General features: G+C 33.7%; 2 protein-coding genes across 3 annotated transcripts in view; one reads left to right on the top strand and one right to left on the bottom strand.

Annotated features, from left to right (window-relative positions):
* Nucleotides 1-11,934: 11,934 nt before the first annotated feature.
* Nucleotides 11,935-13,259, bottom strand: LOC134527268 (abnormal spindle-like microcephaly-associated protein homolog; the record flags this gene model as incomplete). The annotated part of the gene is made up of 1 exon (XM_063359799.1): nt 11,935-13,259. A coding segment is annotated over one exon (393 nt), but the record flags the coding sequence as incomplete, so codon positions are not given.
* LOC134527506 (uncharacterized) overlaps nt 13,241-16,593 on the top strand; it is a 153,325-nt gene continuing 149,972 nt past the window's right edge. The window contains exon 1 of one of the 2 annotated variants that reach the window (XM_063360231.1): nt 13,241-13,400. In XM_063360231.1, coding sequence (XP_063216301.1) covers nt 13,336-13,400 — 65 coding nt within the window. In that variant the 5' untranslated portion in view covers nt 13,241-13,335. The remainder of the gene's footprint in view (nt 13,401-16,593) is intronic. The other variant, XM_063360230.1, reaches the window with a different exon arrangement.

Genomic DNA, 16,593 nt, shown 5'->3' with positions numbered 1-16,593 from the left:
TCTACTTGGTTCGCAAAATGCTGAAAATTTATACATCAACGAAACATGTGCTAAGAAGTGCGGGGTTCATAGAATATTTTTTTTTTATCTGATGTGTATTGTTTCGATAAAATATACAATTTAATATGAAATAATTATGATTTTTATTTAATATAATTATTACATAAGTACTTTCAAGTTTTTGGTGCCTAAAGTGTTCATGGATTGTATAAAACATTAGCATACCTGGTTATTCGATTTAACATCTATATTTTACATTTTAAATTTGATTTTGTTAAAAACCAATGACTGAAATTATGCGTGTTATCAAATATTAAACATTCTATGATTGTTGTGATTTAAAAGACTGTAAGTTTTTGAGGATAGTATGACCAATAGAATATTATTATTTTACATTGGTTTGATACTGCACCATTTTAAATTAATGGAATACATTGCTTAGTTGAGCTCAGTATGATACATAAAAAAAATTTAAAAAAAGTAACGGTCTCGGTAGATATGAACAAAAAATGGGACAGTGAATTATTATGATTTGTGGGCCTAGATAGGATACAACGAGAAAAGCATCGATGGGATACGAAATGTAGGATACGTTTGGCAGGATGTGGTTGGTAGGTTAGTTTAGGTTAGGTTAGGTTACAGCGATTTAATTCATGTTAAGCAGATTTATGTTAAGTAGTGGGCCTATAATCACTTATGTTTTGGTCTACTCTTCTTAGGTTTTGAATACATGTGTTATTAAGCTCAGTCATGATGAGTATGGTCACTATAAAATATTTCGTTGAATATTATTGGGGTGTAATGATAATTTTTCTGTATTTCAAAGATATTTGATGTAATGCTTGCAATACATATTATAGTAATCATCAAGTATATTATATTTAGCTCATAATGTGAGTCTGATAGTACAAAGCTCTAATTTAAGCTATATATGTGTGTGTATCTTCGTTTGGGTAGGCCTAGTTGTCTTGTATATATTCCTTGTTTGCAATGAAATATTTTTTTTAGGGCTTAAATTGCTCTTTTTCATTGAGCAAAGTTTGAACCCAGTACTGAAATCTATCTAATTAACATTTATATGTATTTTAGAATTTCTTTAGAATTTGTAGATAAATAATTACAGAATATCAAGATGGCGGAGAATATAGCATCTGCAGCTTACTGAAGGATGAAATATGGGAGATTAAAGCTGCTCTGGAGACTTTTTGAAGATAATTTAGTTAATAAGTATGTTTAGAATAAAATTATTATTTTTGGATCGTACCAGGGATTACAATCGATCCAATCAAAATATTTATAAATAAATTTTGTTGTGAATTTTTGGAAGTTTTCCTGAATTAAAAGCATACAATTTCTAGATTTTCAACATTGCGATCAAGATGGACGTCAACATGATGGGCAACCTAATAATAAATAATAATGAACTCTAGTGGGAAAAAATAAACCAATATGGTGGCCACACTCTCTAGTATATGTGTGTACTACACAACACTAGTGCTCCTAGTAGCAAGTATTAAAAAATAAAAGATGGCGGTTCGATTTCAAACAGGTGATGCTATTATTCATTCAAATTAAAAAAATTGCATGTCCGAATATGTGTATTATATTTTATATATCTTATTTGCCAAATGTCTCGATGGCCGTGCAGTTAAAGGGGTACGTTTTCCAAACTCGAGATATTATGTTTCGAATCACAATGTTTACAATGTATTTTGTATAAAAGATTAAATTTTATTAGTCGATAAAGATTGCACAACATTGAATTTAATGGAATATCGACCTTACGTGCATGAGACAGAGCTATGCTGATGCACTCAAAGAATAAACAAAGATGGAAGCATCCAAGATGGAGGCCTCCAACAGAACAAAAAAAAAAAATATGGCTGATATGTCATAAAGATGGAGGCCTTCAGCAGAACTAAAAAAAAAGATGGCTGACATTATGTCATCCAAGATGGCGGACTCCAGCAGACGAAGACAATATGGTGGTTGTGATGTCACAATCCAAGATGGCGTCCTACAGCAGACGAAATCAGATGCGGTTGTGATGTTATGATCCAAGATGGCGGCATCCAGAAGACAAAAACAAGATGACGACTGTGATATCATAATCCATATGCCGACCTTCATTGACTCCTCGATAGACAACTGGTGCGGGCGAGGAACTGCCGGTAACCGAAGGCTCCCGGGACATCAGGTCGGAATTTATAGCTTAAAAGATGGTGAGGGGATAGGGAGTCAGAAAATTGGGTGGGAATTTCGGAAAGAAAAAAGGGGGGAAGGGGTGGTGTGACAATTTCTTGGAGAAAAAAGGGGGTAGTGGTGGAGGTTTATTGTGAGAAAAAAAGATGTTTGAGATGTGGATGGTGATAGGTGGTGGAGGGGGAAAATTCCAAGAAAATAATAATAATTACAGGTAGGGGTAAGAGGTGGAGGAGAAAAATTACAAGAAAAATGTTTTTGGAAAGGGGGTAGGGAAGTTGTTAGGCAGTGAGGGTAGGCGGTGAAGGGCGTAATTCATATATGCAATGGTATTAGTTGTGGCCATGGTTTAACACCATGGTTGTGGCGGTCAGTCTGCCAGCAGCCACCATGGGGGAAGGACCGGTCACCATTTTTATTTTGACCTCACCGGATTCGAACCGAGGACTCCGAGCTCCATGACGTACGTGCGTTTTGAAAATATTATTTTATTTAAGTTTGATTAATTAATTTTTTTTATAAATTAAAAAAAAACGTTTCGAAATGTTTTGATAATAATTACGGATTTTCAAGATGGTGGCCATAACGAAAATTGCAACGGTGATGCCATAGTTAGAAATTTTGATTGAAGTTCTAGAAATTAAAATGGTGGAACTCAAAATGGCGGAAAGTTCTAGAAAACAAATAGCGGATCCGATATGGCTTCCAGTGTCAAGTTCAAGGTCAAAGGTCAAGGTAATAGAAGTTTGCCATCGTGATGTCACAATCCAAGATGGCGTATTAAAGCCTCAATTCTCAGTCAGAAGCCAGGGCTCGGACATACTTTTTATAGGCCTACTACTGCGGATGAATTTTAAAATGGTGGAGGTTTTTAATGTTAAAATTTTACTATTAAAATTTCCCAAATTTTTACATTTTTCATTAAAATCGGATAATAATTATAGATTTTCAAGTTGGCAGACGAATTTCAAAATGGTGGTGTTTTTTATATTGAAATTTTAGTATTAATATTTTTAAATTTTTAAATTTTTCGTGTTAAAATCGTATAAAAATTGTGGCTTTTCAAGATGGCGGCCGTAATGAAAAATGCAACATTAGTGATTAAGGCGTTCGATCCCAAGATGATGTCATAATTCAAATTGGTGAACATTTAAAGAATTCCAGATGGTGGCTTATGTCAAGGTCATTCAAGAGGGCCGCTGTGACGTTAGAATTCAATGTGGTGGCCGTAACGAAAAGCGCAACAGTGATGTATTAATCCAAGATGGCCGTTTGGACGTCACAATCCAAGATGGTGGACTGACAATCTCCATCCACAGCTAGAAGCCAGTTTCAGGAGGAATACGACTAAAACATTTTTGTTTTAAACGGCGGGTAAATTTTAGGGTTTATAATTTATTTGAAAACATTTGTAGCGTTTGAATAGGGGAAGTCCGTGTAATTTGGACCGGCGTGTAATTTGGTCCGGCTCTAGTTGAAGCGGCGTACCTAGGAACTTTCAGTTGTCGAGTGCTAACGACACACATGTGACGCTGCTTTGTTTGCGAACGGTGATTTTGATCTTATTTCGTGCCGATTTGGAAATTGTGTTCGTTTGTATTCATGTTGCCTATTTGGAAACGTCAATAAACCTGAAAAATATTCAATCCTCTGGGGTAAGTAATCTAATGTATCAAATGTCTGTAAAATGTTTGTTACAAATTGTGCAATGTTTTCGGTGCCTGTTACCTGGTGTGTAATTTGGACCAACGAAATCAGTGTAATTTGGACCAGTCCAAATTACACGGACAGTAGAAATGACAACACAAAAATTCGGAAAATTCATATTTCTATATAACTTTATCCAGTTCTTAAAGTCAAATAAAATATTTGCAGTTCACGAACTACAGTTACACCTAGAGTATATTAATTATGTCTATTTTAATTTTAAGATGACAACGAGAGAAGACCGAAAGTTGAAGGGAATTTACTGTAAATGGACATTAGAAAACTTGAGTGAAGCTTAAATGCTGTAAGAATGGTGTCGGGTTGAATGAGGCAGCACAGAGATTTAATTTACCTCCAGATACACTTAAGAGGTACCTATGCGGCCGATCAAAAAAAGTCTATTGTACCCATTGGACGACCAACAGATTTACCTCCTGAATTAGAGGAAGATCTAGTGCAGCATATGTTGCACTTGGGAGAGATTGTTCTACGGGTGAGTAAACTAGCCTAGGATAGGCTATGAAATTTTTAATGCTATTCACAATAGGGCTAATTGTAAACTCTAATGTAGTTCTATTATGCTATAAAACATGTTTTATTTGTTTCAGTTGAACCCAGAATTCAGTAATGAAACTGACATTTGAAATAGCGAAGGCAAATGGAATCACAACTCGCTTTTGCGATGCGACAGAGACAGCTGGAAAGGAATGGTTCTCTGGTTTCATGAAACGTCACCCTGAAATCAGTCTGAGAAGCCCTGAAGCGACCTTTCTTGCAAGAGCTTCTGGATTTAACAAAGTTATTGTTCAAAAGTTTTTTGATACTTTGTAAAATCTGGTTGATGAACACAACATAACAGCATTCAAAGTGTTCAATATGGATGAAACATCGCACACTGTTGTACAGCGTCCAAACAAAATTGTTGCAATGAGGGGCAAACAAAAAGTTGAGAGTCACAAGCTGTGATCGTGGACAGAACGTGACTGGTGTTTATGCATTCAGTGCAGCAGGGGTTTATCTTCCACCTATGCTTATCTATGGCAGGAAACGTATGAAGGAAAGTCTTACAATTGGAGCACCGAATGGTACAATTTTCTGTTGTCAAGAGAAGGGCTGGATGAATACTGATTTATTTTGTGAATGGATGAGACATTTTATTTCCTTTGTGAAACCATCACTCGAAGAAAAGGTGTTACTGATTCTAGATGGCCACATCAGTTACACCCAAAGCTTAATTGCGATTGAAATAGCACGGAAACATGGTGTCATAATGTTATCACTGCCATCCCATTGCACGCATCGCATGCAATCATTAGATGTGGGCTTTTTCAAACCACTTAATACCGTCGTGAGTAGTGCAATTTCTACAAAACTGAGAGAGAAGCCAGGGAAAACTTTGACAACAGAACACATCGCATCACTGGTTGGAGTGGCATTTCCAAGGGCTGCAACAATGTCAACTGCAGTAAATGCATTCAGGACCACAGGATTATGGCCAGTTGATCGACATTTCTTCTCAGATGCTGACTTTGCTCCATCCGAAGTCACAGATCAGCCACCATTAATGCTTCCATAAGAAAAAAATTTCAGTCATTGATCACCAAGTTGGGCCCATTGCTCAGGTGAACAAAGATCCTACACCAGATGAATCTGTTAGACCTACTGCTAATGTGGACAATGTTATTTCGCCAAATTCAACAGATAAGTCCTATTCCATCGACATCTGGAGAATTCTCGAAGAGGAGAACAACAAAACGACGTTCTGCTTCCGGTGTGATTCTGACAGGTACACCCCACAAGAACACCCTGTTGCAACCACCCCCCACCATAACCAAACCGAAGAAACGAAAAGTGTTTCAAAAAGAAGAAACAGTGTCTCACCAATCAACAAATACTGTATCGTGTATCGTTTGTGAGGATTCAAATGATGAAGACTGGATCCAATGTCATGAATGCAAAGGATGGGCTCATGAAGACTGTGCGGACATAAGTGACCAGCTTTATTGCTTTTGTGATGTGTGCTACAAAGAAAATGTAAATCTTCATGCAAAAATTAGCAAACATTAATATCCTACAATTGAATCATACTTTTTACGTTAATTTGGATTGTAAAATGTATTTTTATCATTTATCATTTTAAATCATATTTATCATTACTGTCAAATATGTTGTTTTCATATTAAAGAAATAAATCTGAAATTTAGTGTAAAAGTTTGTAAAATCTATGGTGCAGTCAAAATTACACACCATGATGGGCCAAATTACACGCCATCGGTCCAAAATACACGCCTCTAAAAATTTGATATTACAATAACCCCCTGCTGCACTGAATGCATAAACACCAGCCACGTTCTGTCCACGATCACAGCTTGTGACTCTCAACTTTTTGTTTGCCCCTCATTGCAACAATTTTGTTTGGACGCTGTACAACAGTGTGCGATGTTTCATCCATATTGAACACTTTGAATGCTGTGATGTTGTGTTCATCAACCAGATTTTCCAAAGTATCAAAAAACTTTTGAACAATAACTTTGTAAAATTCAGAAGCTCTTGCAAGAAAGGTCGCTTCAGGGCTTCTCAGACTGATTTCAGGGTGACGTTTCATGAAACCAGAGAACCATTCCTTTCCAGCTGTCTCTGTCGCATCGCAAAAGCGAGTCATATAGCCTACATAGATCTGGCAACTTCTTATCTGTTGCCTTGGCTTAGTGAAGCTCGCTGCAGCCTGCGAACTAACGGCAATAGTATTAAGAGTTCCCTTCATTAACACTGGATTAAATGGGAGTTTCATATAAAAGTAGGTATATTTACAAAAAAAAAAAGTTTTGTTTTAAACGTCGGGAAAACGTTTAGGGTTTTTAATTTAGCTGAAAGCTTTGTAGGGTTTGAATACATAGCAATAACGTGTTACTTTACCGCGATTTTCAGTTAATTTTTTAATCTAACAAAGATAATATTTAACCGATATTTTTTTTTTTTAATTGTTAAGTAAGTGGTGTAATATAGTGGTAAAATGCACAGACTGTCTAATCTGAGGGATGGGGTTCGATACCCGCAATGGTCTTTTTCTTCTTCACATTACATTTTAATACTTCTCGTAAAATTAAAATATTAATTGCAAAATTAAATATGTTTAAACAGTTAAATTACATAATCAGGTGGGATTCTGAATAAAATAAATATTTACGAAAATTCTAGCAAGTAATTGAAAACCAGAATGTTTTTTTAACGAAAGTAGTTTCTTTTGCTTTTACTTCTTCACATTTTCATTTTAATATTTCTCGTAAAACAAAAATATTAATAACAGAAATTAAATATGTTTAAACATTTAATTAAATTGCATAATCAGGCGAGATTCTGCATAAAATAAACATTAGAAAATTCTAGCAAATAATTATCATCTCTGCTCTTTATTTATTATAAGAAACATTACATTTTTCCATTTTCATATAAAATAATACGTTTTTTACTGTTGAATATATTTAATTTCTGTTAAAAACAATTTATTTTATTGTAAAATGGAAAAAAATGTAATGTTTCTCCTTACAATAAATAAAAAGCAGATTAGATAATTACTTGCTAGAATTTTCGTAAATATTTATTTTATTCAGAATCCCACCTGATTATGTAATTTAACTGTTTAAACATATTTGATTTTGCAATTAATATTTTAATTTTACGAGAAGTATTAAAATGTAATGTGAAGAAGAAAAAGACCATTGCGGGTATCGAACCCCATCCCTCAGATTAGACAGTCTGTGCATTTTACCACTACATTACACCACTTACTTAACAATTAAAAAAAAAATATCGGTTAAATATTATCTTTGTTAGATTAAAAAATTAACTGAAAATCGCGGTAAAGTAACACGTTATTGCTATGTATTCAAACCCTACAAAGCTTTCAGCTAAATTAAAAACCCTAAACGTTTTCCCGACGTTTAAAACAAAACTGTTTTTTTTTTTGTAAATATACCTACTTTTATATGAAACTCCCATTTAATCCAGTGTTAATGAAGGGAACTCTTAATACTATTGCCGTTAGTTCGCAGGCTGCAGCGAGCTTCACTAAGCCGACGATACACGCCAAGGCAACAGATAAGAAATTGCTAGATCTATGTAGGCTATATGACTGTGGTAGATACATTACGGCGTTGCCATTTTCAGACGGATTTGTCTCCGACTACTGTAATGTAATGATGACAACCAATAAAATTATAATTTAGTTAACAATTTTATGTTTAATGCTGGTTAAATACTTATGGTTTGTTGAGTGACATTAAGATTGTATTAGATGGTTTTTACTGTAAACACATATTTGTTTATGAATACTTGTAAGTTTAGTAGTATAATAATAAATAATAGTTTAAAAAAACTAAAAAAAAACACGCTTTATATAGAAAACCAAACTAAAAAAAGGAAATAAATTTTAATAAATTTGAATTAAGGATAGTGTAAAAATTTTTAATAAATATAAATTAATAATAGTGTATATAAGAAAAAATGTATTTTATTTAAAAAAAAAAGCGTTGGGTGCTTTTTAAGATATTATCGAAATGAAAATCCTTCTACTCATGTATGTCAATAAAATATTTATAACTATTGACACCATGCACCCCACGCTTTTTTTTAAATAAAATACTTTTTTTCTTATATACACTATTATTACTTTATATTTATTTAAAAAATTACACTATTCTTAATTCAAATTTATTAAAATTTATTTTCTATTTTTTCGTTTGGTTTTCTATATAAAGCGTGTTTTTTTAGTTTTTTAAACTATTATTTATTTTCTACTTTTTAGTTTGGTTTATTTATAATTTAAAGTGATACTTCTTTATCTACTCATGAACGAAATTTTATAACAATGTAAAAAACTTGATAGTTATTACATCAATTTACTATTAAAGTAGATTTTGAATAGATATTGGCTACAGTTAAAATAAAGTCGATAAATATTGTTTTATCTCAGAAGTGTCTCAGATGTGGCTCAATTTTTTATTTATTACATGACTTTATTATTAAAGTGAATTTGAGTAGATATTGGCTGCTTCTAAAATATATATACAATATAGCGTGTTGAAGAACTACAGTTCTCAATAATTTCAATATCCTGCTATGAAAATCAATATATTCGGGAAGTCATTGATGTTTATTCTAAGTCAGCATATCTGATGGGTGACCATCCTTTGTTTGCAAATGTCTCGCAAAAATTTTTCTCCCATTTGTTCCAGTCCGATTCCACTGTAAGTTTCATTTGCATGCAGTCGTACCAAACTACACTGGCGTATTCAAAGAAATGTTTTAAAATTTCTATTTTCTTTTTGTCTTCTTTGATTAGGAAACGTTCACCTTCTTTGTTGAAATCTAAAAACCACTGGTAAGCATTTGAGTTTCTGCCCGTGAATTTCTCAATCATGAAATCTTTTGCAATTTTCCCTAAATTTTGAGTTTATGATATAGTTTTTTTCCTTCAAGAAATTTTTCTAACAGTTTTTCCAATTTTTTATTTGATCCACTAGGTATAGTTGAGGCACTTTTTGTTTTTTCCTCAATTTATTCCAGGTAAAAATCCTTAAACTGTAAGTTTTGTTCTCTATCAAAATATGTTTTTGAAATATCATCTTTCAAACTTATCCATATTTTCGGTGTTTGATGTCTTTTATCTAATGATTTACTGACCCTGGCATAGTTTGGAGTATTTTTAACTGTTTGGTGTAGATTTTCAGGTTGGTGTTCAAGTGGAATTTCAAAAATCTGCCCATCATGTGTACCTAGCTATTGAGGTTATGCATATGGTGTTTGATTTCCCATCTGCTTTTGGTTTCACAGCAAAATCAAACATCAATTTTTCCATGTTTCGTGAAATATTTGCAGAAAATGTTGTTTTATAATAATGTTTCACTCTTGGTTAATTGGTAAAATTAAATAATGCGTAATTGTGTTTCTCTATTTAACGAAAGAAACAACATTTAAAGCCCTTATTTAAGGTTGTTTTTTTTTCATATTTTTACAAATATAGATCATTTTCTCTTAAAGAAAGTATATTGTTCACAATAATCATAACCCACTCTCACTTTTTTCATTTAATTAAAAGTCACAATATATAGTACGCTTTGTTTATATCGTGCCAAAGACAAACTGAAAGAAAATAGTTCGTACATGAGCGAAATGGTTTTCTTCACAATGTGCGAACTCTTTACTTTCAGTTTTTCTTTGGCGCGATATAAACAAAGCCTACTAAATATTGTGAAATTATATAAATTGACAAAAATCTTATTTTGCAAATAAAATAATGGAATAAGCTTATCAAATTAGTGTATTGTCATCGGTCCTCGATAAATCTACAGAGTTTGAATGAAATCTGGCCGTTTAAAGTGGGTCAAAATCGCACCCAAAGGAGTCGGTTACAAACATACAAACAAATATACAGGTGAAGCTAATATAAAACGTGTAAAAAAGTATGTTGTACTATAGATTGTAAACTTGATTTGTATTCGGTTTTTACTTTGTAGTTAGGTTATAGTAAGTATCCTGTAATCATACAATGTAATATCGTAGATGAATACTTTCAATTAGTTTTTTGTATGATTCTTGAAATAAAGGAATTTGAAAGTGACAAATTTTGGACCGCAACATTGCAGTTCTATGTTGAATGTCGCTGATGTATTTTCCATAACATACAATTCTCAAGTGCGATGTTGTATATTGAAAAATTTAAACGTGCATTTTTTATTCACCATTATGCGATTTAGCTATATGAGTGTTAATTAGATTAAATTATAATTATATACAATGCCATTATGTTGTAAATTCTTTCATCCAATTCATTGTTATCTGAACATTTTTTTGGTTATTATTTTGATAATTTTTGGAGAGCTAGAGATTATAGCCTACATATTTTTTTGCTACTATTACAGTTAAATCTGTGTAAATAATAGGATTTTTTGATTGTGGTAGCGATAAATTTAATATTACATCAAGCTGCAATTTTTGTCAGGTTATGGAATGTTTCCTTTGTAGAAGAATTACAAATACTCTTAAGATTTTAGCAGTTCCCGTTTATTTCGTAATTTTTAAGTGAAATAGTTTATATGGTTATGCTAAATAACCACTTAGGTAAATATTTCACACTGTTTCATAAAAATACATATTCAGATTTTTCTGACGTATATACCTTAACCTTTCACTAATAGGCTTAGAATACACTCAAAAGTTACCTTTTACCACTTGCTAGTGCTAAATGTATGTATCTAATTTTTTTCAAATAATATTACATTTTCAACCTAATATCTTGGCACTGTGCCAACTAGCAATGCTTTTCATAAGAGATATATATTTTTTTTAAGTTGTTCAATTGTTTATAATAGCTTTAAAAATTGTTGATGGTTTGTCAGGTTTTGAAAATAAATTTATTTTGGGTTATGAAGAAACGATTGCAGTGCTATAAATTTGACAAGTCCACCAAATTCAGCTGTAGTAGGCTTACCATGTTGAAATTCCCTTCTATATTCTCTAGGTTTTATGGTATGTTCAACTGAAAAAAGTTTTATCATATATCATGATGGACGTTGTTAGCACACCTTTTGAGGTTGTCTTAAATCGTTTGCTCATAGCATTTGTTTCACTTATTTTTAATTAAATAGACCTTTGTGTCGGATATTTTGTAACTTATATATTAAACTGCGAACTGCATCAAAATACAACTTAAATTACATTTAATACCTACTTAGACGCGATTATATGTTAGGGTACTGTAATAGTTGAAAACAAACACGTACGTCATAGTTGGCATCAGCTGGTTCCAACAGGTATGTAGGCAGAGTACAAATGCCTGTTGTGTAGATGTCAAGAATCAGTCTACAGCCAACTAGGCTAGCATATGTTTGTTTCGACATAAGTTTGAACATCTCTGATAAATACTGAAAGTCGTCACACATATAAAAGAGAAGAGAAAAAAAGAGGGTTAAAAGGAAGGAGGAGGGGGGAAGCGGAGAAAGAAAAAAGAGAGCATACAAAATTATATACGTAAATAACTTTAAAATATAATCTTGTTAATTTATTTTTAACACACACATGATTCCTAATCGGTGATTTACAACTTTCAGTCTATTAAAGTTCCTGCTTGAAGTTGAATTTTTAAGTCCAAACGAATCCACATAATTCAATTTTTTTAAATCAAGAATATATAAAAGACATTACGTCACTCAGCGTGAAGTTCTCCAGCAGGATTGAGGTCACGCTCTAACACTGCCGGCAACAGAACCGGGCGTCCACTTTCATGGCCGTTCTTCCGAACAGGTTGTTCATGTACGTGAACATAACGTAACATGAGGAAAAAGAGGATACTTTGTTTGAGTAAATGGTGATTATTTTTCCTCGTATAAACATTTTGCAAGCAATTAAATTCTCGCTGGTATACCAACGTGACAAAACCAGGCAGCATTCTTTAAGTGCTCCCTCATACACGTTCATTTTGTCATAGCAAATACTTACTAAATGAGAGTAAAGGAAATATCTCTTGTTATGAAAAAATCCATATGTATAAGTTAGATTGTATTATTAATAATATCTGTGTGTTTATACATTGGTAATTTTTTTCAACCGGAAGTTTTCTGAAAAGTATATAATTGCGAACCCATTCCAGGATTCATAAAAATTATAGTTTACAAATTTTTAATTAGAAAAAGAATGTTTATATATTAGTATATATACATACATAATACATATATGTATATATGTATACATCAAAGGTGTAACAATAAAAAAAATTATTACTACTTTACCTTAGAATAAAAAAAAATCACACACTTATTTTCGCTGTTGCGCTGGTTGCCCCTACAATATTGGCACACGATCGAACACAATGCACGCAGGTGTTCACTGGGCTCGACGAGGGGTGGCCTTGGAGCAGGCTGGCGCCGCGGTGCATGCTGGGCGTGTGATGTCCTCGCCGGTCACTGCTGGGCCGCCTGCCGGGTCTTGTAGCCTCGGAAGCCCGCCTGTATCTTGGTGGCGGCGTCCCGCTCCTGCTGCAGCTTCTTGCGAGCCAGGTAGCCGCGCACTCCAGCCTGTATCCTGGCCGCCGCCGCGTCCTCCTTGCTCTGAGTCGTCGCACCGTCCATCGCAGCGCGCAGTAGTTCCTGGTCCGACCGCACCGTCGCGCCTCGTGCAACTGCGAGTGACAGCCGCCTGCCCTGTCTCCTAGCTCTCCTCGCTCTCCTCGCTCCGCGCGTCAAGGCCGGCCGCTGCGCGTGCTGTTGGCAGCGCTGCGCGCCTCGGGCCTGTTGGCAGCACTGCCACACCCGGATAACTACACGTCCGCCTGCGCCCGCCCGTTCAGAGTTGCGTCACCAAGTGTTTGCGAACTTTCGTTCACGTTCATCTCCCTTGTTCACAAGTTTACTTCACATCCTGTTTCGGGTTATGTATTCCTCATTAGCGCTTAGCGCGTCAAAGAAGCAACAGCATCCCAGACGTTCACCAGTTGTGTACGTATTGGATAATTGGGTATGACGTAGTTCAAGTTCACTGGAGATGCTTAACTGAAAGAACAATGGTAGTTTCTTAAGTTAAGTGAGGGGTGTCTCCAGGGCTGAGTAAGCCGGGCCACCGCCATGGCCCCGCGATTTTTGGGGCTACGCGCTTGCCTTTTATACCGACGCAACTGTAAAATTAAAATTTCTTAAGATAAATTACTAAAACAATCGTTAAAATTTAAGTTACAAATTTGCTTGAAATCGTTGTTTTAAAAAGATTTTTTTTTCTTATTGCCCGTGGGAGGGCCCCCCAATTCCCTAGTCTGTAGGGGCTATTTTGTGTGTGAGATTGTGTGGTGCGTGTGTGTCCCTCTCTCTCTCTCTCTATCTCTCTCTGCATTCCCCTCCCCCCCCCCCCCCCCCCAAAAAAAAAATCAAGGAAGGTAAAGCTCCACTCAAAAATATTAGAGCCCTGCAAAAGTAAGTGACCCAGCAGGTCAAGCATTGTGCCTCTACTCGCCACCGTCATCGCGACGACGTGTTTCTGGTACAGTACGACAGCTGAGTTATGGCGGCCGCGTGATCCCTCGCCATAACTCTCTCGCTGCCTCTACGGCGCCGTACCTACGACGACTCGGCATTCGACAATATGTAGAGCTTGGAAGTAATTTTTTTTGACAGTTGGTGTAAATGCTATTAATTTACAGCATATATATAAAACTACTGTGATTAATCCTGTGAATATTCATAAAACTTAAGCATGATGTTTCTATCCTTTCACGTTTTTTACAAAAATATTACACTCTAGCTAATAATCCGCGTCTTCGCTCGCGGAAACTCAGGTATTGCTTATATATTACCTGTGTTAGAAAGTATGTGTTTAATTTCAAAAAAATTTACGAAAGAAATTGACACAAAATATTTCTAAGTATATAGATTTGTTTCATAACAAGATTGTTTAAGAATATGTTCATAAGTGGTTATGAGTAAGCCGTTGTAAATTTTTGTATTGATAAAGTATCTGATTTTATTTCCCACTTTAGTGAATTCGAGGATATATTTTACCTTGATGAAATCACACCCTATTTTCATTTCATGTGATAACCGATTAGAAAGGAAAAAAAAATTAATTTAATTAAGATTATTCCATCATTTACACTTAAAATTCTTTTTTTGTTATATATATGCTTAAATAATTTAATAATTACACAATTTCCAATTATTTATAATAATTTGAGATTTTTTAAAACAGTTGCATTTTTGTTTAAATTGTATAGGTATTAAAGGTATTATATTTCTTTCGAACAAATAAGTTGTTTCGTAGTTATGTTTAGTATTACTTATTCAAAATTCCAAATTTTTCACACCTCTTCTTTCTTCTCCGGGGATGGCTACGTGAAAATTCAGAACTACAGTGTTAGTAAATGTGGCAATATCCGCCCACAAAATAAAAACAAGCTTTTGCCGTTATTTTTTTATAGCAGATGGGCAATTCAAAATAATTTTTTTAAAACTTAAATTTGTGTTAAATTTAAATTTGTCTTGCCAATGCTGATTTTGTGGATTCATATATATTTTTTTAAATAAATATCCACCTGTGTCAAAACTTAAGAGGAGATATTTGAAAGAACGTTCCATAAAAATTGCTAATATCTGAAATAAAGTTGAATGAGAAAACCATATTTACAATCCTTCACCCCATAAGAAATAGAATTGCAGCAAGTAGTAAAAATGAGTTGGTAGATTTTGAATGTTTATAAAATAATAATACCACATAACTTACATCCCGCTTGATTAGCTAGAGATAAGACTTTTATAATAAAAAAAATACTGTACACTTTTTCACCCCTTTCGAGGTCGAATAAAGACAAATGGTTAAAGTAAAAAGACATAGTATTGAATAAAATAATATAAGTTATTCTTGCTCGGTTTCTTACGTCCAGCTTAATTTGCTTGGATATATGATTTATCTCTATATAAAAATTAATGTTTGTTTGTTTGTCCCGTATGCGTTCATAAACCATTATCCGATTGCAATGAAACTTTGGCGAGTTATTGTGCGCACGCCCGCGTAGGTTTCTGAATCAGTACAACTATTTTACGAGTGGTGCGCGAGTCCTTTAAAAAAATGTGTGTATTTAGTATAATTTAGCAGCAGTTTGTGAGTTTTCGGTGTATGAGAGCGCACGCATAACAGAATTTAATTGAATAAGATAAACACAGTGTGTGTGACATAAACACTAGGTGGCACGCGAGTAGTATTGGATAAATACCAGTAAGTGTTTTATGACAGTTCCTCTTTTATATGGACCGAATAATAATGGTAGCACGCGAGTCGAAAAATGGAGATAGAGAGAAATAAAGAGCGATAGAAAGATAAAATAGATATATAAATAGAGATATATAGATAGATATTGAGTTAGAGATAGATTAAGAGAAATAGGGAGAGGTATAAAAAATATAGTGATATAGAGTGATAGAGATAGATGTACAGATAGATATTTAGAGAGATATAGAGAGGAAGAGGAATATATAAAATAAGATATAGAGAGATGTAGAGATAGAGATAGACGGATCGAGATATATATGGAGATATATAATATAGTGATATATAGATGCAGATATATATATAGATATATATATACGTAGAGATGTGTAGAGGTTGATATAGATAGGTAGAAAGTTATGATATATTAATGTGTACCTACTTCAAACAAATTTAAAGAGACAACGCAATGCATGCTAGGTATTAGCTAGTAACTAATAAAACGTATGTACACCTGTTTCACTATGAGGTCAATTAAAAAAATTGTATTGAACTAAGGAATTTATTATTTAAGTTTTTAAAGCTATGTTTCTAACATCCAGCTTCATTTCCTATAAATATATAATTTGTTTATGATAAAACAAAACTTACCCACTTTTCATATCCTTGAAGTTTGAATTTAAAAAAAAAATCGTATCTCTATATGCTTGTTGTATATTCTTAATTTTTTTTTACCTTTAGATCTAGTAGATACAGAAGTGTGCATTTTTTCCCCTGGAAACCAAACTAACCATTTTTTCACCCCTGAGGGGAGAATCTCGCAAAATAGTAATTTTTTTTACATATTTTTACTACCAAATAATTACGCCGTACTTAATTAGTTAAGAAAATATGATTTATGAAATAAATCAAAACTTACTCTTTTATTACCCTCTTAAA

This window comes from Bacillus rossius, chromosome 1 (genome assembly GCF_032445375.1).
Source record: "Bacillus rossius redtenbacheri isolate Brsri chromosome 1, Brsri_v3, whole genome shotgun sequence".
Classification (NCBI taxonomy): domain Eukaryota; kingdom Metazoa; phylum Arthropoda; class Insecta; order Phasmatodea; family Bacillidae; genus Bacillus; species Bacillus rossius.
Note: the sequence above shows the minus strand (reverse complement) of the source record. Positions and strands in the feature narration are given on the sequence as shown.